This window comes from Giraffa tippelskirchi, chromosome 2, assembly GCF_054371585.1.
Source record: "Giraffa tippelskirchi isolate mGirTip1 chromosome 2, T2T-mGirTip1v1.2.pri, whole genome shotgun sequence".
Taxonomy (NCBI): Eukaryota; Metazoa; Chordata; class Mammalia; order Artiodactyla; family Giraffidae; genus Giraffa; species Giraffa tippelskirchi.
This window is the reverse complement of record NC_137276.1, coordinates 103,292,416-103,318,689: the sequence shown is the minus strand read 5'-3', so window position 1 is coordinate 103,318,689 and position 26,274 is coordinate 103,292,416. Positions and strand designations below refer to the sequence as shown.

At 38.5% G+C, this 26,274-nt stretch overlaps 1 protein-coding gene and 1 pseudogene across 2 annotated transcripts in view; one reads left to right on the top strand and one right to left on the bottom strand.

Annotated features, from left to right (window-relative positions):
- MRPL3 (mitochondrial ribosomal protein L3) overlaps nucleotides 1-26,274 on the bottom strand; it is a 52,478-nt gene that overhangs the window by 14,009 nt on the left and 12,195 nt on the right. Inside the window, exons 5-8 of the mRNA XM_081569848.1 lie at nucleotides 18,963-19,062; nucleotides 17,024-17,084; nucleotides 2,569-2,677; nucleotides 473-550 (exon numbers count right to left, since the gene is read on the bottom strand). Coding sequence (XP_081425974.1) covers nucleotides 473-550; nucleotides 2,569-2,677; nucleotides 17,024-17,084; nucleotides 18,963-19,062 — 348 coding nt within the window. The remainder of the gene's footprint in view (nucleotides 1-472; nucleotides 551-2,568; nucleotides 2,678-17,023; nucleotides 17,085-18,962; nucleotides 19,063-26,274) is intronic.
- Nucleotides 9,002-11,471, top strand: LOC145538206 (ATP synthase peripheral stalk subunit d, mitochondrial pseudogene; annotated as a pseudogene). Its single transcript, XR_014076725.1, has one exon. The product of XR_014076725.1 is annotated as an ATP synthase peripheral stalk subunit d, mitochondrial pseudogene (transcript).

Genomic DNA, 26,274 nt, shown 5'->3' with positions numbered 1-26,274 from the left:
TCCCTCTCTTCTTTTCCTCACCCACATCCACCCACACATTTGACATTTAATCAAAAATAATCTGGTTTATAACCATCTACTCTGTGTTTACATGGCGTGGCAACATATATGTAGGGAGCTTATGCTTATTATAAGAGTATTACACATAATGTTCTGAATATTTATTTTTTCATATAACACCTTGTGGAAATCTTCCAGGTCAAATAATAGATAATTAACTTTTTCTTTTTAATGAGTGCATTTTCCATGGCTTGGATGTTAAATGAATATATATGAAAGCAACTCCAACACAGGCACACACACGCACACACACACACATACATACATACACACACACACACACACACCCCTCATGTAGCCCCACCCCTCAATAATTGTAAAACCATACATGGACACATGTTAAATACATATACTGTTGCATTTGCATTTAGGCATTAATTTATTCCTAAAAAGACTCGCTCCAGAAACTTACTTTTAGTCCAAATGCTGTTCTATCCACATTCCCCAACTGTCCAGGCATTTTAGTTCCAGGCCAGACTCTGGCAACATCCTAAAGAGAACTCAAATTAGCATTTTTCAAGTAGTGCCTCTCAATTTCAAACAGTACCAATCAAACCAAAATGCAAATAAGAAATAAGTCATAAAAATATTCCATGCCCTCCCTCCATTTTGCTAGGCCCCAGTAAAAAACTAAACATGGATTTAGTTACATTTACCCCTAGCAAATTCCCTTTCTAAATAGATTAGAACAATAAAAACACAGACTGAGAACATCTTTAGGAGAAATCTTCAGTAACAAGAGAGAGCACCAAACGAGGTGTCAAGAAGGACATACAAACACATCTCACTATCATTCAAAGAAAAAATGTGGACTGCCTGGCCTGTTTTCACGAATCTTCTATAATAATTAACTTGAATTCCATCCATCCACTGCAGCTGGAATGGTCCTGCTCTCCCACTCTTTCTTTTGATGTTACTATCTTTCTGCAGAGTGACTCCAACAGTGAGAAACTTGGCTCTCATTATCAATATATTCATTCATCTGGTCAATCCTACAGTTCACAGAAAATTATCTCAGAATGGCTAATTAACACTACTTCAAAAAACATAATTAGAACTCTATACTTGCACACAGAACATTTTAAATTTAGATTCTGGGTATACAGCCAACAACTGTGTTCACACTTGAGTTAGTCCACTCCAGTCCTCCACTTTAGTGAGGGTCTGTTACTCATCTGAAATAGGTTCATTTTCTAATTATATTCCATTATGGATCCCTCCACCCCTGTTTTATTTTACTTTGAATATGTAAAACATTAACATGGTTCCAAAGTAAAAAGTGTAATAAAAAAGTATATCTTAAGTGCCACTCCTGGTACTCTTGAGCTCTTCAACGCTATTCCAACTCATCCTTAGTAGGCAATCAATCTCATTAGTTTCTGGTTTATCTTTTTCATCCCTCTTTTTGCAAAAATAAGCAGGTAACGTGCATTTGTTATATCCCGGAGATCATGCCACTGTTTCATAACGACCTTGCCGTTTGTTTTTCAGCTGCACAGTATTCCACTATACCTGGGAGTTCGGATGAATGAACTATGATACACCATAGTTCATTCATCCGAACTCCCAGGTATGGACATTTATGCTTATAAATTACAAATAACATTAAAATGACTAATTTTGTACAAATGCATCTTTATATTTTTGGAAGAATATCTTTAGGGTAAATTCTGAGAAGTAGGATTGCTGTGTCAAAAGCAAATACACGGGTAGTTTTGTTAGGTATCACCACATTTCCCCCCATAAAGAATACACTCTTTTATATTTCCATCAGCGATGGATGAGAGAACATACTTGCCAAGAGAGCAGAAAAAATTAAACAGCTTGACAGCACAATCTGCTAGGTGAGAAATTAACTCAAGAGTGGTTTTAGACTGTATCTCTATAAGAAGTAGAATATTATATATACTATTATAAGAAGTAGAATACATTATCAAGCTTTAGAATTGATCTTGCATCCTCTGATGCTCCAAAGAGTAACACTCCCCCAGGTTCTTCAGGCTATACCTTTGGGAGAGGTATTCACTAGGGCTGAATTAGTAGTAGAAAACTCCTTCTTTCCTTCCTATGCCCCTATTGTCTACTTCTCATTTCTTTCTCTACTACTTTCCCCTTTATCATTATATTGTCCTTGACAACTTTTACCAATGGTCTCTTTTAAGGCAGAAACAATTCTGTTAAGGAACCAGTGAGGCCAGATGGAAGGGCACTATGACCCTTGATCACTTTAGCGGACTTCCGAGTATAGCATGAGAGGCAGAGATGGGAAAGAAAGTAGGCAGATAGTACTGAGAACACTGGCTGTAAGTACATAGGATATAACCAGATAATTAAAGTCTGGCTCTGCAGAGTAAAAAAGGCCAGAACCCATAGAAGTGTGACTTTTACTAGGACCCACCTGAAATGAGATTCAAATTATGTGACTTGATCCCAAAGACAGACCAAAGCACCATATGCACAAAAGCTGAATCTTCACCACTAAAAAGAGGATCACTAAGTTATACTTACACCAGTTGAAATAGCTCCAGGCCTCCTGTGGGTTTTTGTTTGACCATGAGTAGCCGGCTGGCCTTTAAATCCCCATCTTTTCATGACACCTTGAAAACCTTTACCGATACTGAGCAAAATAAATAGGTTACAATTTACATAATGAACAGAGGTAAAATATCCCCAACTGCACACTTTGATAGTATTTTAGAATTTCAGCAAAGTTCCTTATCTAAATAACTAGAAAAGGCCATATAAGCAAAACTGCAAAGGAACATGCCTTTATCTTTCTCCTGACTGCACCACTTCCTGAAGTCATTCTATAGAAAGATCGTAAGACAACAGCAAGTTAAGCAGGAGTTCTATCATCCTAATCCTATGTAACAACACAGTAAAAGTGGGACATCTTAGAAGTTCAAGATACTTGCAAGAGATGCAGCAGGCAACCATTAAGATCCCCACCTCCTATAAAGCAACTGTACTCCAATAGAAATTAAAAAAGCAAAACAAACAAAAAAGTCCCCAGCCTCCCAGTATGCATGCCCCTGTATGATCAATCACCTCCCCTTGAGTCTGTGTAGACCAGTAACTCACCTCTAAGCAATAAACTATGGCAGAAGTGATAAACATCACCTCTGACTCTACATTACAAAGAGACTGGCTTCACATCTGTGCTCTTGGCTCTGAAAGAAGCCAGGTGCCATAATATAAGCTATCCTATTGAGAGTCATGCACCAAAGACCTCTCTAGCCAACAACTGTGGGCCTGATGCTCACCAGTGGCCACATTAATGAGCTTGTAGGCAATTCTCCTCAAGTTGAACTTGGAGATGACTGCAGTCTTGAGTGATGCATCAGCTGCAGCTTTGTGAGAGGCCCTGAGCCAGAGGGACCCAGCTAAGCTGTACTGGGAGTCATGATCACAGAAACTGTGAGGTAATAAATGCTTATTGTTTCACGCTATTGTGTTTTAAAACTCTAGGCAGGAATATAAAATAGAACATGAAATAAAATATTAATAATGCCCTAAATGCTCAGCAAGATGAGAAACTGGATCTTGGTTTCAAGGTCTGAATCAGAAGCCAATGGAGAAATAAAATCAGACACTAACAATTTCTTAAAAGTCTAATACTTCAATTTTTAAACAAAACCATTCTATTTTCAAATTCTGCTAACTAGAGAAACATTATGCAATGTAGACAGAAACAATACTAAAGTTCAAACAGTATTAAAGTTTGTCTCTGATTGTCAAATATATCAGGACGAATGATACAAAGAAATGCCTATAATGAATTGTAAGACTCTATCAAGCATATTTTATAGACCCTTAAGATAAAAACAATTTCTCTACCTTTCATTAGATATTAATAATATATCAACATTTTTTAATGTTATGTTCCCTTAATTTAACAAAGCTATCACTAAATAAATAATCATCAGAGAGTAATGGTTTGAAGCAAAATAGCCTACCTGACTAAGATGACTTGTTTTAGACAAATCAAGATGATATCAACATAAAAACAATACCAATACGTATAGGATATAACAGCTGAATATTATCAAATCACAGGTCAAAGCTATTTGTATATGAATAATTTAAATGTAGCTTTTAATCAACTAACTAACATTAATCAACTAACACATCACTTATGGTATACATTGACCAGCATACCTTGTTTTATTGTGCTCCAAAGATATTGTGGATTTTACAATTTGAAAGGTTTGTGGCAACCTTGTGTGATCAGATGACAGTTTCTTTTTAAGCCATGAAGTATTTTTAAATTAAGGTACATACGTTGTTTTTTTTAGACATAATGCTATTGCACACTTAACAGACTATAATACAGTGTAAACATAACTTCTACATACACTAGGAAAAGAAAAAATTTGTTTGACTTGCTTTACCATAGTGATCTGGAACTGAACTGGAATATATCAAAGGTGTGCCTGTATATAAGTCTTTTTGGTCTCAAGAATTCAAAATAATGCTTATCCTTGATCAAAGAGGTAAAGTAGAAATTTAATAAATTTCAATATTCACTGAAACGTCACCATAAACTTTGCAAGATTAACATCTAGGAAGTAAATAATAAAATATTTTAGTGCAGTTTTGTTTCAGAAACTTAACACTGAATTTTAGAATGTATTTGAAAAATAAATGCTTTGCAATTTAAAAATAGAAAGTATCTAAAAAATCATTTGAACTTATACTACTGTTCAGCAAATAATGCTTTAAAGAAAAAAAGCAAAGGGAGTGGCAATGCCAAATCTAAAGTGAGCATGGTTTCAAAATACCAAAAGTGGTCATTCTTGGCAGAAAGTTTGTTGGTACCTTCTGAGTTCTCAAACTGATTCAGCTCCTGCTTACAGAGAGAGCATGCAAGTTTGTGCACTGGTAAAAAAAACATTCTGGGTAAATTTCAGAAGATAATTTAGCTCATTTTACCAGCAGATGATTACAAAATCAAAGTGGTATCCTGAAAGTGTTAATTACTGTCAGCTAATTACAGACTGTTTTTCAATCTAGTTCTAGAACACATCATGTTGTTATACTGCGTACAATGCGAGCCTCTTCAATAACCTTTAAACAAAAGGATAAGACACACATGATGTGACAAATCACTGGCTGAATTGAGACCATAGAGAACAAAAGGCACCTGTTGCTCTGGGGTGGGGGTTGGGGGTTGTTTCTCTCAGTTGTCACCCAACTGGAGAACAAGAACAAAACAAAAGCAGAAAATGAAGGAATATACACTTAGTATACCCATGCACAGTTCCAACATAGGATTTTCACAGGTCGCCTAAAATAAAACCTTCATCTCACTAAAAGGGATACAAAATACATAATATGCTTTAATCTCACCCACCCCTTTTTTGCTGCCATTTTTAGTTAATGACAGCAGAATAAATGAAATAAAGGAAAATTCAAATCAGCTAAGAACACAATGTTAACGTCCAAATCTAGTGAAACATATATGAAAATTAGGAAAACATAAAAAGTGTACTTTATTTACAGCATTCATACTTGCTAAAACAAAATTTCAAAAAATCTCAGAGATACGATTTAAATTTAGACTTTATTGTCCTTGTTTCTTGGTGTTTTTCCTCACTATACTTTAAGTTCATGAAGCACAGGGATTGTCCAGCATCTAAAAGTAGCGACCTACCTTGAGAACTCAGAGTAACTCTGTTACTGGCTTTAACTGTGTTTGGAAGAAATAATTATTTCCTTGATTTGGTCCTATAGTTTCCAAATGCTGTATATAATGGGCTTTTTAATAAAAGTTTAAGAAGGCTGTATTAGGGAGGTGGGAGGGGGTTCTGGAAGGGGAAAACATGTACACCCATGGTGGATTCATGTCAATGTATGGCAAAACAAATACAATATTGTAAAGTTAAAAAATAGAAAATAAACTTAATTAATAAAAAATAAAAAGAACCTTGCAGAAGAGAATGCATAATTTAGTGTTTCTAACTGTATTCCATAAATCTCCAGAGATTACTACTATGAATTTCATTTCCCTGTCATACTCTGACAAGCACCTAAATGCCTCCTAGCAGATATAAAGATTTAATACACACCCATCAAATATTTCCCTACTTAGTGGGTAACTGCCTTTGATTGCATGGTTCTGGATACACTTGTATATGAGGATAATAAAAGGAAAATAAAAGGTCTATAGGTGAGGAGTACTCTCGAGTCCATCCATTCTGAATCCTCTAAGGAATTTTGAAGGAATTTCACCAAGTCTTGCCCCGGCCACTGAAGACCCCTGTAAATGTCTGAAGTCAGTTTCTACCCAATGCAGTGTTCTTATCTAACCTTATTCAATCAGAAATGTAAAACAGCTCCTGAAAAACACAGGTAAGTCATTGTGGAATGTTTCAGGTGCTCTGTATTGCATCACACACAAAGTAAAAGCTAGCATGGAAGATCTGTTTGGCTGTTACTCTCCAGGATGAATTTGTGACAGTGTAACCTGAACAGGAGGTATTCTGTTTCTGTCGAAAAATTATAAAGCTCCCATCAATGTCTGCGAATATTTTTATCAACAACTGACTGCTAAGTGTGCACTGCTTACAGCTTTCTGACATTAAATCTAGATCATTCAACAGTTGTTGTTTAAGTTGCTAAGTTGTGTCCAACTCTTTTGCAACCCTATGGACTATATCCTGCCAGGCTCCTCTGTCCATGGGATTCTTCAGGCAAGAATACTAGAGTGGGTTGCCATTCCTTCTCCAGGGGATCTTCCCAATACAGGGATCGAGCCTGCATCTCCTGCATTGCAGGCAGATTCTTTACCATCTGAGCCACCAGGGAAGCCCCTCACTCAGTAGGACAAAGAGCCAAATGTGTAGTGATTCTTCTGGCCCTTTTATAGAAAGGAGCATTTTCTGGCTGTCCTAATTAAACCCAGACACCAGCATTTCCTTTGTTGTCCTAAGTTCAGTCTGCTCTCCTCAAAACAGAAAACACAAATAATTCTGTAACATCACGAAAAGACAAAACAGTTTTCTGAGTATTACTTCTTCATTAATATAGAAAACAGTGAATTATGCCACTTGGGAAACTGAGGGATTACTTTTTGGAAACAGATTTATATAACTGAAAGGAACTTAGAAATATGTAGAATCTAAAAAAAAAAGAGATACAAATGAACTTATTTAAAAAACAGAAATAGACTCACAGATACAGAACACAAACTTATGGTTACCAAAGGGGAAAAGGGTAGGAGAGCGAAAAATTAGGAGCTCAGGATTAGCAGATACAAACTACTATATATACAACAGATAATCAACAAAGTCCCACCATATAGTACAGGGAACTATATTCGTATCTTGTGATAAACCATAATGAAAAAGAATATGAAAAAGGATGTATATATATATATAACTCAATCACTTTGCTGTACACCTGAAACTAACATAATATTGTCAATCAACTGTACTTTAAAAAATAACCAAATAAAAAATTTAAAAAAAACCCCAAACCCCACATTTAAAAAAAAAAGAAGAAACTTAGAAACCATTTAATCCTAAAACTTTACGTTAAAGATAATGAAGTGTATCCAGAGAAGTTACGCAACTTGCCCAAGGTTAAATCCCTGGTAAATGAAAGCATCTGGTTATGCTTTCAACCCAGGTCACACTGCCTCCTGATAAACAGAGTAAAGCAAAAATAAAGTAGCATATCAGAGAAGCATGGAGCTATTTCAAGGGCATCCTCATTACACTGTAAATTCTAGATGTGGCAGGTTTTATGTATTCTTAAAATTACCTAGAGTGCTTTGTAAGGTTACTGCTTGGCTATACAAAACAGTTTAAGAGGCAATAACTTGATGTATTAGAAAACACCACAATTGAATTCTAAATAACTTAATGTAGTTAATTCATTTTAAAAGATATTTCCTATTGAGGAAAACAGATTTTTCCTTTAAAATTTTGAAAACAAAACAAAAAATTTGAAACAAATGAAAAAACAGTAATAGTGACAGCAGCCAATACTTTCAAGCATTTACTACATCCCAGATCTTAAGCTGGAGAAGGCAATGGCACCCCACTCCAGTACTCTTGCCTGGAAAATCCCATGGACGGAGGAGCCTGGTAGGCTACAGTCCATGGGGCCGCTAAGAGTCGGACACGACTGAAGCGACTTAGCAGCAGCAGCAGCAGATCTTAAGCTAAGAGCCTATGTTCATTATTTCATTCAATCTTAACACTAGGAGGCTATGATGCAGGTCGTGTGATTAGTCTCATGTTAAAGATGAGGCTCTTGATGAAAGAGGAAAGTGAAAAAACTGGCTTAAAACTCAACATTCAAAAAACAAACATCGCGGCATCCAGTCCCATCACTTCATGGCAAACACGATGAGGAAAAAATGGAAACAGTGAGAGACTTTATTTTCTTGGGCTCCAAAATCACTGCAAATGGTGACTGCAGTTATGAAATTAAAAGACGCTTGCTGCTTGGAAGGAAAGCTATGACCAATCTAGACAGCATATGAAAACAGGAGAGCTATCACTTTGCCAATAAAGGTCCATATAGTCAAAGCTATGGTTTTTCCAGTAGTCATGTATGGATGTGCGAGTTGGACCATAAAGAAGGCTGAGCGCTGAAGAATTGATGCTTTTTAATTGTGATGCTAGAGAAGACTCTTGAGAGTCCTGTGGACAGCAAGGAGATCAAACCAGTCACTCCTAAAGGAAATCAACCCTGAATATTCATTGGAAGGACTGATGCTGAAAGTTCCAACACTTTGGCCACCTGATGTGAAGAGCTGACTCAAGAGCCGACTCTTGGAAAGGACCCTGATGCTGGGAAAGATTGAAGGCAGAAGGGGGAGACAGAGGATGAGATGGTTGGATGGCATCACTGATTCAATGGACATGAGTTTGAGCAAACTCCAGTAGACAATGAAGGACAGGGAAGCCTGGTGTGCTGCAGTCTGTGGGGTGGAAAAGAGTCGGACATAACTAAGTAACTGAACAACAACAACAAAGATGAGGTGACAGGTTAAGGAAGCTGTCTAGGTCACAGAGCTGCTGAGAAGCAGAGCCATGCTTTGACCATGCTCCCTAGACCACCTCACTCTGACTGACTGAAAACATTGTTTTTTCACAGAGACTATTTCCCTCTATAGTTTACTCATTTAGAAAATTTTTTCACTAGTATGCTTAAAATTTTACTGCTTTGAATAACTAGTAAGTAAAGTAACATTAAAATGTGCAGGGCTGGAGAACAATTGTTCCCTGAAGGCAGCATGTATCTTGTTTTCTCTTGAGCTTCTGACCATGTGGAAACTTCCTTCTCTGAACAGTATGCAGGACTGAGCACACAGCTCAAGAGTCTCTGCTTTGTTAAGAACCTACCTAGCTTTTTAATCACCTGAAGGCTCTGATGGACAATATTTCTGTACACATTTTTATGTTTTAATGAAAGAACCCAAATTAACTCTTCCTTACTCCTTTCATTTTTACTACCAGGGACAACATTATCAAAGTAAGCACCCTGTCTGTCCCTCCTGGCAGCTGCTTCTCTTTTGGGCTTCCCAGGTGGCTCAGTGGTAAAGAATCTGCCTGCCAATGCAGGAGACACAAGAGATGTGGGTTTGATTCCTGGGTTAGGAAGATCCCCTGGAGAAGGAAATGGCAACCCATTTCAGTATTCTTGCCTGGGAAATCCCATGGACAGAGGAGCCTGGTGGGCTACAGTCTACTGGGTCACAAAGAGTCGAACATGACTGAGCATACATACATACTTTTCTATTTTGAGCCAAAGGGTAATGTGAATTTAAAGGACACTGATAACTTCAAAAATAGTAAGATTATGTCAGAAATTGCTATTTAAGCAATAAGATTAGGCCTGAAAATATATGGGTTGTTTTCATTAGCCCAGACTCATAGACAGATTTTTAGATGATCTTACATATAGAAGGAAAAAAATCTTTTAAGTAAATGAACTAACTGTTTTCTGATTTCAATCTGAGATTTGAGAAATTACTTCAGGCATGCCACTGTCATGAATTCAAAGTTCAGTAAGACACCTGGCAGGAAAGTGTCCCATGCCCATCAGTATGGGCTCATCACCATCACCAGTGTATTCCAAGTTCTTTAAGAGAAACCTAACATTTTTCTCCTAAACAATGCATAATGTGTATTTACAGTTTTCTTTTTGTTTAACTTACTTTCATTCTTTCCTGAGTTTTCTCCTTTAAAAAAAAAAGAAGAAAAACTCAAAAGTTAAAATAAGTACTGCTAGAATTCAACAGAAAACAATGGACTAAACATCGTATGTTAAGGGTAGAATCAACAGTCATACTTTATCTTAGTGACTCTTTCTACATTATCTAGAGATGTTTTCTCCTCAAAATTGAGAAAGAAAGGGAAAAACATTGAACCTCCAAACCCATCATCTGTTAGAAATTACAGTGGAATATAATCGCCATTACAGAACAAGAATATAGTCTTTAAAAGGGTCCTAGTACACTAGGTAGGATCACTACCTAGTGGTAGTCGTGGTAGTGTGGGTAATGTATCATTATATATGCTACACTTTAATTAGAATAAATTACATAAAACTGATACATTGCAAAGACTGAGACTTATTGTCTATTTATAGAATAATGAAAACTGAAAAATTATTCTGATAGAATAGTTTTATATATTAGATGTTAAGGATCTTTCCCACATAATCTAAATAGAATTTGTATTCTCAGACTCTTCAGATAAAAAACTATTTCTGATTTAAAAATTCAGCACAGGTAAACACAATGTTTTTTTTTCAATGTAAGCAGATTTTCCAATGTAATCATTAAAAAAGGAACATTTTAAAAATGCAAGGAAGCCTGCTATGGGCCCCGGGTCAGTAAAGGTCCTCAAGATGGTTGGATGGAAACTTGCTCTAAAAGCCACTGACTGGGTAGCTTTCAGGGAGATTACCTCCCGAAGGCCACTGCTAATTCCTTGAAATTCTGGAATGAGACCCTCACCTCCAGGTTGGCTAACCTGCCTGAGAAACCACCTGCCATTGACTGGGCTTACAACAATACCAATGTGGCAAAGGCTGGCTTGAAAGATGACTTTGAGAAGAAGTTAATGCCCCGAAGGTTCCTATGCCAGAGGATAAATACACTGCCTAGGTAGACACTGAAGAAAAAGAAGATGTGAAAAGTTGTGCTGAGTTTCTGTCTCTCTCAAAGACCAGAATTGAGGAATATGAGAAAGAGCTGGCGAAGATAAGAAACACAATAACACTTGATCAGATGACCACTGAGGACTTGAATGAAGTTTCCCCAGAAACCATATTAGACAAGAAAAAGTACTACTAGCCTCACAAGCCAATTGAGAATTTATAAATTTCAGTCTGGGAGAAAGCTCTGGTCTCTGAATTATAAACTCTGGACATTAAAGATAATTACATAGTGAAAAGACAATTTAAGGAAGTCTTTAAGAAGAGGCTCCTAGCCATAAAAAGGAACACATTTGAGTCAGTTCTAATGAGGCAGATGAACCTAGAGCCTATTACGCAGAATGAAGTAAGTCAGAAAGAGAAAAAGAAATATCATATATTAATGCATATATATGGAATGTAGAAAGATGGTACTGATGAACCTATTTGCAGAGCAGCAATGGAGATGCAGACATAGAGAACAGACTTGTGGACACAGTGGGGGAAGGAGAGGGTGGGACAAATGGAGAGAGTAGCATGAAAACATATACATTTATCATATGTAAAACAGAGAGCCGGTGGGAATTTGCTGTATGATGCAGGGAACTCGAGCTGGGGCTTTGTGACAACCAAAAGGGAAGGGACGTATGTATACCTATGGCTGATTCATGCTGATGTATGGAAGAAACCAATGCAATACTTCCTGTAAAGCAATTATCCTCCAATTAAAAACAAATAAATTTTTTTAAATGTAAAAAGAAAGGGGGCTATTATTGTTGGTTACTGGTCACTTAAAAGAAAATGTCTGTGGACAATTTCATTCTTCAAGTAGATAGATTCTATTAACACTATATTTTCTTAAATTAGTATTTTTTTCATTTTAAATTTTTCTTAAGTTATTTTTAATGTATATTTAATCCAGTAATTAAAACTGAAAGTATATGGTAAAAAATTTGAAATACTCAAAATATAAGCATAGACTTAACAATTAAATATAATTATCACAACATGAGAAAAATAAATTTCAATTAGAAACAAATCTCAAATCTCTAATGGAAAGGAGATGATGAAGCCAGTTACTAAGGAGACCAGTTTTCAGTTTCATGCTAACTAAAATGTGCGTAATACACAGGCTTACTTTTACTGCAATGTTATTTGAAATCAGATTGATTAGACTTGCATGCTTTAAAACAGATGTCCATATGTTATCATTTGAGTTCAGCTCAGTTCAGCTGCTCAGTCATGTCCGACCCCATGGACTGCAGCACATCAGGCTTCCCTGCCCATCCCCAATTCCTGGAGCTTGCTCAAACTCATGTCCATAGAGTCGGTGATGCCATCCAACCATCTCATCCTCTGTCATCCCCTTCTCCTGCCTTCAATCTTTCCCAGCATCAGGGTCTTTCCCAGTGGGTCAGCTCTTCACATCAGGTGGCCAAAGTATTGGCAGCATCAGTCCTTCCAATGAATATTCAGGACTGATTTCCTTTAGGACGGATTGGTTGGATCTCCTTGCAATCCAAGGGACTCTCAAGAATCTTCTCCAACACCACAGTTCAAAAGCATCAATTCTTCAGTGCTCAGCTTTCTTTATGGTCCAACTCTCACATCCATACATAACTATTGGAAAAACCAGAGCTTTGACTAGATGGACCTTTGTTGGCAAAGTAATGTTCCTGCTTTTTAATATGTTGTCTAGGTTGGTCATAACTTTCCTTCCAAGGAGCAAGCGTCTTTTAATTTCATGGCTGCAGTCACCACCTGCAGTGATTTTGGAGCCCAAGAAAATAAAGTCTGTCACTGTTTCCATTGTTTCCCTATCTAATTGCCATGGAGTGATGAGATTGGATGCCATGATCTTCATTTTTTGAATGCTGAGTTTTAAGCCAACTTTTTCACTCTCCTCTTTCACTTTCATCAAGAGACTCTTTAGTTCTTCTTTGCTTTCTGTCATAAGGGTGGTGTCATCTGCATATCTGAGGTTATCGATATTTCTCCTGGCAATCTTGATTCCAGCTTGTGCTTCATCCAGACCAGCATTTCACAAGATTTACTCTGCATATAAGTTAAATAAGCAGGGTGACGATATACAGCCTTGACGTACTCCTTTCCCAATTTGGAACCAGTCTGTTGTTCCATGTCTGGTTTGAACTGTTGCTTCTTGACCTGTATACAGATTTCTCAGGACTAATTTGAGTAGAGCTTAGAAAAGGCAGGCACTGGGACTCTGTGCTGGGTAGAGAAGCACAGGAAAAGCAAGTTCATTGATGAGCTCCTGACTGTTCTTCAGTCCAGTGGTTCTGTGTGGTCCCTGGACTAGCAGCATCCACACAACCTGGGAACTTGTTGTAAATGCAAATTCTCAGGTACTTCCCCAGATCTAATGAATCGGATGACTGGCAGGAGGTGGAAGATTGTTTAACAAGCTTTCTTGGAGATGCTGAAGCCCATTCAAGTGTGGGAAGTGAAGCACCAGGCTATGAACCCTTGTCCCTCATCTGACCTAACTATGTCAGTGCAACACTTTTTCTCCAGTGTGTACATCTATAACATCATTAATAATCAAGATGATGGAACCTAGAAGTTTAAAAATTTTAAAACAAGGGCTGCAAAAGGAGGACAAAGTAGAAAATCTCTGACTGCTACAACTTGGAGCCTATGTCCAAAAGATAATGGTTCCGTTTATAATCAACAAGGAAAAAACATTCTCACTGGCTGTGAAGGACTAAAACTCCAAGCTGGGGGAACTGTTCAAAAAGTGAGAAGCATCATGGAAAGGAGATAGAAGAATTTAAAGAGGAGAAAGAAAAGCAAGCAAATTCATGTGTGCGTGTATGTACACAGGCACACACACATATGGGGAAAGTCAATGGCAGTGACAGCTGCCACCAGGACTGTGTGTAGCTTAGATGCAAGCCTGCTCAGGAGAAATCCAAAACATCTCCAGGTGAGGAGGACAGAGTTCTGTAAATTTGAAAGCACTTACAAGCACCCATTTACATTATCTTCGTATTAACTTTGCTCAGAGAATGGTCTCTTATGTCAGGTTTTTATTTGTTAATAGTAGTAGTGTTAAGTTTCACGTATTTCCTCTTGCCTAATTCTTTGATAGGAAAAGGGATGTAGTAAAGACACTTGCGGAGAAGGCAATGGCACCCCACTCCAGTACTCTGGCCTGGAGAATCCCATGGATGGAGGAGCCTGGTAGGCTGCAGTCCATGGAGTCGCTAACAGTTGGACACGACTGAGCGACTTCACTTTCACTTTTCCCTTTCATGCACTGGAGAAGGAAACGGCAACCCACTCCAGTATTCTTGCCTGGAGAATCCCAGGGACGGTGGAGCCTGGTGGGCTGCCGTCTATGGGGTCGCACAGAGTCGGACACGACTGAAGTGACTTAGCAGCAGCAGCAGCACAAGCACCCTGAGGCCATAATAACATGCCAGCTATGAAAACTGTAGTTATCAGCAACATTTAGTGAAAGATCAGTCTGTTTCATTTTGATCTCAGGTAATACCCCCAAAAGGTACACACACTAGAGTACTGTGCGCACATTATATAGTCAAACAGAAGGTGGTACAGCACCCCACACAACAAATGTAGGTCCCCCTTCTCCACAGTTGCGTGTCAACTACTCTAAAGCCTAGGGCTAGTTCCTCTCTCTCTTCTCATCAGCTGTTTAGTCCTGAGGCTGAAATGCACATGGCTGTACACACTCTTGTCTTCTAGATATATGCTCTTAAAACACAAACCAACACACTCTCACAAGAAGCCTGAAGTTTTAAAAACAGCTTCTAAGAAGTGAAGGAATTGGGGGAGGGGAAGGAGGCTCAAGAGGGAAGTAATATATGTATAACTTTGGCTGATTTGCATTGCTGTATGGCAGAAACCAACACAACATTGTAAAGCAATTTTCCTTCAAAAATTAAAAAAAAAAAAAAGAAGTCAAAGAAACCCAACAACAGCATATGAAATAAAAGCATCTACTGAACACAGACACTAAAAAGGCTAGGCTCCAGTCCAAGCTCATCACAAACACTGCCACAAGGCATCTGCTAACAAAGGAAACTGATTTTGTGGGACTTCTTGAATATATCATTTATCCTACAAAATATGTAGTGGAAAGCACACATTATTAACTGTGTGTAAGTTCACAAATTACGGTGAAGTATTTTATTATATGTAATAATTCAGGAATTTAAAAAGTAAAACCATCTGATTCATAACACATGTCTCCCTATCTACGCAAACCAAAGCTTTATAGTTCCAATATTTTGACTTCTTCACAAGGGCAGGCAGGACAAACGTTACCATGAGACCAGTAATTTCAGAGGCCCCAGCAAGTAGGAATGAGTTCACAATAATCAGGAAGAAGGGAGAAAAAGAGGATGGTTCACAGTCTCTTTAAAGCCTTACTCTCCTTTCCAGGCCGAACCCCCTGCATTTCTAAATAGCTAATCAAAACGTAAGGTCCCTAGGACCTGTGTGCCATGGCCCATATTCAAAAGCAAGCAGTAATAATAAGGAAGCGAGGAAGTATCTGGCTGCATTTAGGAAACTGACACTAGATTTATCTGGTTTCCGTGGTTACAAGAAGCAGCTCTGGCTCAGTCACTGTGATCTAAGGTTATCCCAGAGCACCTCTAGGCTATTTTCATTTTCAAAAGGTTCTCAGTCAGAATATTTCTGGAACACAGGCTGCGTACCTTGTCAAATGACAAAAGGAAAACTGAGACACATAAAGCAGTGAAACTGTCATCAGTGTTAACAGAACAAGAAATAAGAGTGAATGAGAACTTGGGAATTCCCTGGCAGTCCAGTGGTTAGGACTAGGTGCTTTCACTACTATGGATTGGGGGTTCAATCCCTGTAGGGGAACTTAAGATCTCACAAGCCTTACAGCGTGGCCAAACAAAAGAATGGACGAGAGCTGATATCTGGAGTTAAGCTTATGGATTATAAGAGATGATACTGAAAAGGCTTGGTGACTTTATTCCATAGAGAGATAACATCAACTGATTTTTAAAAATGTTTAACTGGAGGAAAACTGCTTTACAATGTTGTGTTGGTTTCTGTCACACAATCTGAATCAGCTGAAGTATATATACACCCCCTTCCACTTGAGCCTCCCCTGCCCTTCCCATTCCACTCCTCTAGGTTGTCACAAATGATTTTTAAAAAACTACTTCTACAAGTTCGAAAGTTTCCTGGAGATTATCTAGCCAGTGCTGAACTTAAAGTGTGATTCAAAGTCAACATTTCTGTTAGAGTGACAATTAAGTGTTCATTTCTACCAAATCTGAGCTCTTCTTTACATATCACAAAATATTTTGTTCCTTCTAGTGCCAAGAGATGATGCCATGCTACTGAAGAGGCCTAAGGTGTGATTCTGTTTTCTTCTTCCAGTTTCTGAGAGGATTTTAACACAGTTCCAAAAATGCTCTACAGTACAAGATGTTTGTAATTTAACTGCTTCCTGTATCTTTTACCAACATAATATATGCAGCCTTTTGTCTTCAAATAGATGTGGGCCCAGCCCACAAGGAACTCGAGTAATGTAACCTTTCTCTTAGTTCCATCTCAAGAAGCACACATCTCAATTTAAAATGTAAACTCTTTATGCACAACTAATTCAGTGCAATTTAAAAACTGGTACCATCAGCTACATTAAAGATTAGAATTATGAATGAGAATGATGATTACTTATCTTTTACTCACTGACTTTGAAAGACTGAACCTCTTTCAGTCACTCTGCTGTTTTTTAATACACAAGGAAAACAAAAGGAAAAAACCTGTTATGTGGACCTACGTTTTGGCTGTGACATCGACATACTGTCCTGGGCGAAAGTGAGCAGCATAAAGAGGAGTGCCTTTATGAAAAGAAAACAAAAAATCAATATGAAACTTGTCAGCTCAGAAACAACTTCATTAAACAAACTAGATAGGAAGCTTTCTAGCTACCAGATTCCAAAATGTCAAGATAGTCTCTTCTGCAATTTTAATGATTAGAAACATCGACAATAAAATAATAAAATTGCTCAACAAATGCATTTTAATGGACAGTGCGGAGGCTGAAGTACGGGGCACATGGTGCTGGAGTGGTCAGCAGCCCACAGCCACTGACGTGCTTGTGCCTAGAGGCCCCCCATGACACCGGGTGAAACAGGCAACTCCTGTGACAATATTGTTCCTGCTGGTAAATACATGAGATTCTTTGTTTATTTCTTGTGAATAACAGTATATTAAGATATATTTCCCATTTCTAATAAGAAAAATAAAAATAAGAGAATGACTCAAAAAACGTAGGATATCAAGGCTTTTCTCTTTTTCCTACTGGAGGTAAGTTATCCAAATATAGGAATCAACATTAATATCACCCAGTAAGACTTCAAAAAAAAAACCTGGAACCAATGTAGTAGACAACATAATCAAAAGCTAATTTGTGTTTGTTTTAAAACAGGGAGTAAAGTGCTGCAGGGTTTCAGAGGATAGGGTCCTTTAAGCAGGCCCCAACGTGGATTTATATGGGCAGAGAAAAACCTTGAATTCAGAAAAAATAGAGAGATTGAAAATGATCAAATTTCTACAACGCTGAATCACCTGAACTGATATGTGGCCATTTTTCATCCACAAAAAAACCCAGTATCATACAGTTTGAGCTATAGCAAAAGTTAATGCAGACTTCATGTTTATACTAGTTAACTCCATTTACTTTACCTCAAAGATGAAAAATCTGCACTTAAAAAAAATACCTTCAATTCTAGCTTTTATCAAGGTTGACTCTATCACCCCAATTAACAAGGCCTACTGCAATTGTATTCTACCTCAAGAAATTCAGTTCAGGTATTAAAATATCAAATCTTAAAACATCCTTCTATAGTCCACTTCTCAAGAACTCAAGTTCAAGACATTAGGAAGCATTTCTAAATTTCAAAGACATCAAAATGCCATTAACTATGTGAACCAATATAATCATATTGCCAAATCTGACTTTTTGATATTTCATGGAGTAGGCAAAACACTTTGGAATTTTTAAGTAAGAATCTTTACATCAAGGTGCCATGGTCAGTCACTTTTCTGTTTCTGCCTATATTTTCTTATTCTATTGCTGCTGCTGCTGCTAAGTCACTTCAGTCGTGTCCGACTCTGTGCGACCCTATAGACGGCAGCCCACCAGGCTCCGCCGTCCCTGGGATTCTCCAGGCAAGAATACTGGAGTGGGTTGCCATTGCCTTCTCCAGTGCATGAAAGGGAAAAGTGAAAGTGAAGTCGCTCAGTTGTGTCTGACTCTTAGCGACCCCATGGACTGCAGCCTACCAGGCTCCTCCGTCCATGGGATTTTCCAGGCAAGAGTACTGGAGTGGGGTGCCATTGCCTTCTCCGTATTCTATTGCAGTGAGAATCTATTCCTCACTTAATAAAATACCAGCCTACAAACAGCGAACTGCACATTTTAAAAGTTCACTTACTTATTTGGAGAGGCTTTTCCAAATGTGAAACACCCTGTACATTAAAAACAAAAGCGTTCCTCCTTCTTTCATGGAAAACAAAGAGTTCTCTACAGTTCCTCCACTTAAAAAAGAAAAAGACCTGTTTGTCCCTAGTGATTAAATCAGAAACGGTTTTATATTTAAAAATAAATGTTTGGGACTTTGTATTGTGAACTCAGCTTTATTGAAACGGCTGACATTAAACAAATCACATATTTGGGTATTTTTACCTCCCTCCTCTCCCCAATTTCAGATTACCTGGCTTAATAACAGCATTATCTGATACGTTAAACATTTTAACTTTCTGCTTTGGTGGCAATCCAAGTTCTTGGTAAAATTCCAATATAGATGTAGATTTCTAGAGGAAAAGCATATAAACAACACATTAAATATGTGGAATCTAATACAAAGAAAATTTAATAAAAACGTGGAATTTAATGCATAGAAATCTAAATTAAGTTACTAACAGCCCAGAAAACAAATCAGAGTGCACTCTGCTTCCCTATTGAACAAAGGGTACCCCATTCCCCTTATTTAAGGGAGGTAAGAGTTTCATCCATCACACTCTTCCCTTCTCCTCCCTACTTTGAGCTGATAATGTTGCTTCTCACTTCACTGAAAAAATGAAACTGAGAGACCTTCCCCAGGCTTTTTTCACCAAGCTGATCAAACGGCCTGCACCAGCCTTTTACAATGTCATCCTCCCACCCTTCTCTAGGTGCCAAGAGGCACACAGGGAGCTCTCAGAGAACACCAGTGCCAGGGCCTCAGCTTGGAGCCTGTAACTTCACTGGTCCAGGGGGGCAGCTAGGCAGCAGTGTGTTTTCAGCATTCCATATATTTCTGATGTGAATCTGGGGCTGGGAACCACGATGACAGATGAACTGTCGATGCTCTCATTAAAGCCAAATCCTCCACTGTGTACTAATTCTTAAGCCCTCTCACCATCAGTGGCTTTACTCCTGAAATCGTCCCCACCACCTTCTGAATCAATAATTTCCCCCTTTCCACTGGAACTTTCCTATCAGCATATAAAGAATCACAATAACTCATATTAAAACAAAAACTTTTCTTCAGCCACAAACACTCCTCCCTTTCTCAAACCCACTTTCACAAAGGGCTCCTAGCCCCTGTGAAACGTGCTGGTTAAAATCACCAAACACACTGGTAAACGTGAGCAAAAATGGGCACAGGCAGTCACTCGCTCCTTGGAAGGCCTCCACTTGACTTCCAGCTACTACCATCTGGTTTTTGCACAAGTTAATGACCCACTTCTCCAATATCCATCCCAAATTCTACTCTGAACTACAGATTCTTCTGCCCTACTGCCAAGAAAACATTTCACTTTGATATCATAGAACAACTCAAGTTCAACACGTCTTAAACTTCAACTCAACATGCCTCCTACCCTATGAGATCTGCTCGCCTCTTCTTCTGCGTCTCAACAGCAGCTCTGTACTTCTGTTTAGACCAAAAATTCTGTGGTCACCTACAACTCCTCTCTTTTGCACATCTCATGTCCATCCAACAGCCATTCCTGTAGCCTCTATTTAAACACACAGGCCACATCAGCGACTTCTCACCCCCATCCCAGCCGGTTGTATATTGTCTGGATTATTTCAGTAGCCTCCCATTAGTTCTCCAACTTCCATAATTCTGACTGACTCCCTGGTCTATTTTCCATTCACAGGTTGGCATGATCCTTCTAAACTCAAGCTATGTCAATCTCTACAATGGTGTGCATCTTATGCAGAATCAAGTCCTAAGTCCTCACCATGGTTTACAAGGTTCTAACACCACCTACTCTCCCAACTTGCCCTGCCTCAGGGACAATGTGCTCCTTACCAGTCTAAGAACTCACTAAACAACAACCTCAGGTCCTCCACATATACTGGCCCTCTGCCTAGAAGGCCATTCTGCCAGATTTGTTTTCCCTTTTCCTTTTCCTCTTCAAAGTCTTAAACTGCCTATTCTATTTACAGCTGTGGAAAATGTCTGCCTCACTATTTTTTAAAAAAGGGCAAGAAGGAAACATTTTCTGTGCTTTTCCAGGATTTCAATCTTCTCCCTCAGTAGGTTATGGATTCTATATGAATTCTCTATGTTATGCAAATTTAACGTCTGTTCTTTTTAAGTTTGTACCACTTCTATCCACTGTAGACGGGAGATTTACTTTTTTTAAATTTGGGAGTGTGCTTCTGTTAAGGAAAATTTCAAACATGTACATGAATGCTGACATTCAGAGTCAAAAATTATCAAAATTTGGCCCATTTGTTTCTATTTTTTCTTCTGGTTTTATTGAGACATAACCGACATACCATACTGTGTAAGTTTAAGGTGTACAGAATAACGATTTGATTTACATACATGACAGAATGATTATCACAATAAGTTTAGTGAGCATCCATCATCTCATGCAGATAAAAAATTAAAGGAAAACAAATTTTTTCTTTCTGATGAAAACTCTTAGAAGATTAGCTTTCACATGTAATGCACAGTAGTGTTAATTATATTTATCATATTGCACATCTTAACCCTGGTATTTATTTACCTTATAACTGAAAGCTTGTACCTTTTGACTGACTTCATCCAATTCCGCTTCCCCCATCACCTGCCTCTGGTAACCACAAATCTGAAAACTTTTTCTATGAATTTGTTTGTTAAAGTATAATTGACCTAACACTGTTAGTTCCTGGTATAAAACAAAGTGATGCAATATTCCTATACATTACATAAGGATCACTATGATAAGCCTAGTTACCATCTGTCACTTACAAAGATATTACATAATTATTGACTGTCTTCCCCGCACTGTACATTTCATACCCATGACTCATTTATTTTGCAACTGGAAGTCTGTACCTCTTAACCTCCCTCACTTATGTCTCTCCTCACGCCTCTGCCAGATTTTGGTATGATATGCTCCCCCATTTTATTCAGGTCTCCACCCAAATATCAACCTACCTTTCCTAATTATTCTACCTAAAATAGATAGCACCATTTTCTGTCTCTTGCAATGCTCTGAGCTCACTTTATTAATCTTCAAAGCACTTCCCTCCATCTGTCATAATATATATTTTTTGAGTTGTTTATTTTCTGTACAACAGCTTCTGACTCACACCCAACTGCACCAAAATGTAAGCTTCCAGAGAGCAGACACTTTAATGGCTGTTCCATCCCCAGCTCCTGGTAGGTCCTGGTGTCTGCTCTTCCCTCCACTCTCACTGTTTTTGTGTGCTATTGTGAATATTCTTGAATAGAAGATTTTATGGACAACTTATTTCCTTAACATAATATCCTAGTACCTTTTTAAATTAACACTCTTGACATAGATTGCTATAAGACTTACCCAAAAAGTTGTACCACTTTACACTTCCTGATGTGAAGAGCCTCTTTCATGAGAATATAATCAATAGTATTTATCTTCCTGTTGTTCCCTCTCCCTCAGCTTCCCCTCTGATCCTACACAAACCAGTTGCAGGGCCCTGATGAGCCACAGTACTCTAGATATGCTTACCTGTGTCTGCCCATCCCAGTCTCTTGGTCCATAATCTCCTCCCACTATGTACCACTTTCTGTTAAATACATGCCCAGAAAAGCTTACTGAAAGTCTGTTAAATACATGTCCAGTGCCAGCTCCAGTGATAAGCCATTCTTATCTGAAGAACATATATTTCAATATGCAGCAAACTTGAGGTACTTGCTAATCTCAGTTTGAAATATGAACTGTGCCCCTTTATAACTTACTGAGTAGGCTGCCCTTAGGTGACATGAAACTGGGTGGCAAGACTGAACTTCTACATTCTAGGAATCAGCGAACTAAGATGGACTGGAATGGGTGAATTTAACTCAGATGACCATTATATCTACTACTGTGGGCAGGAATCCCTTAGAAGAAACGGAGTAGCCATCATAGTCAACAAGAATCTGAAATGCAGTACTTGGATGCAATCTCAAAAATGACAGAATGATTTCTGTTTGTTTCCAAGGCAAACCATTCAATATCACAGTAATCCAAGTCTATACCCAATCAGTAATGCTGAAGAAGCTGAAGTTGAATGGTTCTAAGAAGACCTACAAGAACTTTTAGAACTAACACCCTAAAAAGATGTCCTTTTCATTATAGGGGACTGGAATGCAGAAGTAGGAAGTCAAGAAACACCTGGAGTAACAGGCAAATTTGGCCTTGGAATACAGAATGAAGCAGGGCAAAAGCTAATAGAGTTCTGCCAAGAGAACGCACTGGTCATAGCAAACACCCTCTACCAACAAGACAAGAGAAGATGCTACACATGGACATCACCAGATGGTCAACACTGAAATTAGATTCATTATATTCTTTGCAGTCAAAGATGGAGAGGCTCTATACAGTCAGCAAAAACAAGACTGGGAGCTGACTGTGGTTCAGACCATGAACTACTTATTGCCAAATTCAGACTTAAATTGAAGAAAGTGGGGAAAACCACTAGACCATTCAGGTATGACCTAAATCAAATCCCTAATGATTATACAGTGGAAATGAGAAATATATTTAGGGGACTAGATCTGATAGACAGAGTGCCTGATGAATTATGGATGGAGGTTTGTGACACTGTACAGGAGACAGGAAGCAAGACCATCCCCAAGAAAAAGAAATGCAAAAAAGCAAAATGGCTGTCTGAGGAGGCCTTACAAATAGCTGTGAGAAGAACAGAAGTGAAAAGCAAAGGAGAAAAGGGAAGATATACCCATTTGAATGCAGAGTTCCAAAGAATAGCAAGGAGAGATAAGAAAGCCTTCTTCAGTGATCAGTGTGAAAAAATAGAGGAAACAATAGAATGGGAAAGACTAGAGATCTCTTCAAGAAAATTAGAGATACCAAGGGAACATTTCATGCAAAGATGGGCTCAATAAAGGACAGAAATGGTATGGACCTAACAGAAGCAGAAGATATTAAGAAGAGGTGGCAAGAATACACAGAGGAACCGTACAAAAAAGATCCTCATGACCCAGATAATCACGATGGGGTGATCACTCACCTAGAGCCAGACATCCTGGAATGTGAAGTCAAGTGGGCCTTAGAAAGCATCCCTATGAACAAAGCTAGTGGAGGTGATGGAATTCCAGTTGAGCTATTTCAAATCCTAAAAGATGATGCTGTTAACGTGCTGCACTCGATATGTCAGCAAATTTGGAAAACACAGTAGTGGCCACAGGACTGGAAAAAGTCAGTTTTCACTGCAATCCCAAAGAAAGGCAATGCCAAAGAATGCTCAAACTACTGCACAATTGCACTCATCTCACACGCTAGCAAAATGTTGCTCAAAATTATCCAAGCCAGGCTTCAGCAATACATGAACCGTGAACTTCCAGATGTTCAAGCTGGTTTTAGAAAAGGCAGAGGAACCAGAGATCAAATTGCCAACATCTGCTGGATCATCCAAAAAGCAAGAGAGTTCCAGAAAAACAACTATTTCTGCTTTACTGACGATGCCAAAGTATTTGACTGTATGGATCACAATCAACTGTGGAAAATCCTGAAAGAGATGGGAATACCAGACCACCTGACCTGCCTCCTGAGAAATCTGTATGCAGGTCAGGAAGCAACAGTTAGAACTGGACATGGAAAAACAGACTGGTTCCAAATAGGAAAAGGAGTACGTCAAGGCTGTGTATTGTCACTCTGCTTATTTAACTTATATGCAGAGTATATCATGAGAAACACTGGGGTGGATGAAGGACAAGCTGGAATCAAGATTGCCTGGAGAACATCAATAACCTCAGATATGCAGATGACACCACCCTTATGGCAGAAAGTGAAGAACTTAAGAGCTTCTTGATGAAAGCGAAAGAGGAGAGTGAAAAAGTTGGCTTAAAGCTCAACATTCACAAAACTAAGATCATGCCATGCGGTCCCATCACTTCATGGCAAATAGATGGGGAAACAGTGGCTGACTTTATTTTTTGGGGCTCCAAAATCACTGCAAATGGTGATTGCAGTCATGAAATTAAAAGATGCTTATTCCTTGGAAGAAAAGTTATGACCAACCTAGATAGCATATTAAAAAGCAGAGACATTACTTTGCCAACGATGGTCCATCTAGTCAAGGCTATGGTTTTTCCAGTGGTCATGTATGGATGCGAGAGTTGGACTATAAAGAAAGCTGAGCACCAAAGAATTGATGCTTTTGAACTGTGGTGTTGGAGAAGACTCTTGAGAGTCCCTTGGACTGCAAGGCGATCCACCAGTCCATCCTAAAGGAGATCAGTCCTGGGTGTTCACCCGAAGGACTGATGTTGAAGATGAAACTCCAATCCTTTGGCCACCTGATGTGAAGAGCTAACTCATTTGAACAGCCCCTGATGCTGGGAAAGATTGAGGGCAGGAGAAGGGGACGACAGAGGATGAGAAGGTTGGATGGCATCACCGACTCAATGCACATGAAAGGGAAAGTAAAAGTCGCTTAGTCATGTCTGACTCTTTGCGACCACATGGACTATACAATCCATGGAATTCTCTAAGCCAGGATACTGGAGTGGGTAGCTGTTCCCTTCTCCAGGGGATCTTCCCAACCCAGGGATCGAACCCAGGTCTCCCACATTGCAGGCCGATTCTTTACCAGCTGAGCCACAAGGGAAGCCCCAGTGGACATGAGTTTGAGTACACTCCAAGAGTTGGTGATGGACAGGGAGGCCTGGTGTGCTGCAGTCCATGGGGTTGCAAAGATTCCGACATGACTGAGCAACTGAACTGAACTGAACTGAACCCCAGGCAATGTAAAGATTCAATGTAATTTCTATCAAAATACCAATGGCTTTGTTCACAGACCCAAAACAAAAATCCTAAAATTTCTATGGAAATACAAAAGACCCTGAATAGACAAAACAATTTTTAGAAAGTACAACAAAGCTGGAGGTATCACACTCCCTGATTTTAAACTATATACAAAACTATGGTAATCAAAACAGTGTAGTACTGGCACAAAAACAGACACATAGATCAACAGAACAGGATAAAGAGCCCAGAAATAAACCCATACTTAAATGGTCAACTAATCTATGACAAAAAAGGCAAGAAAATACAAAGGGGAAATGACAGCCTCTTCAACAAATGGTGTTGGGGAAAATGGACAGCTATATGCAAAAGAATCAAACTGGATCATTTCCTCATATCATATCCAAAAATAAACTCAAAATGAATTAAAGACTTAAATGTAAGAGCTGAAACCAGAAACCTGCAGAGAAAGCATAGGTAGCATGATCTTTAACACAGATCTTAGCAAAGCTATTTTGGATTTGTCTCCTCAGGCAATGGAAACAAAAGCAAAAATAATAAATGGGTCTACATCAAACTAAAAAATTTTTGTACAGTGAAGAAAACTATTAACAAGACAAAAAGACCACCCTCTGAATGGGAGAAGATATTTGTAAAAGATAAATCTGATAAGGGGTCAACATGCAAAATATCAAATATTTTATACAACTCAACAGCAAAAGAAACCCAACAACCTGATTAACAAATTAACAGTAGACATGAATAGTCATTTTTCCAAAGACATACCGATGACCAAGAGACACATGAAAAAAATGT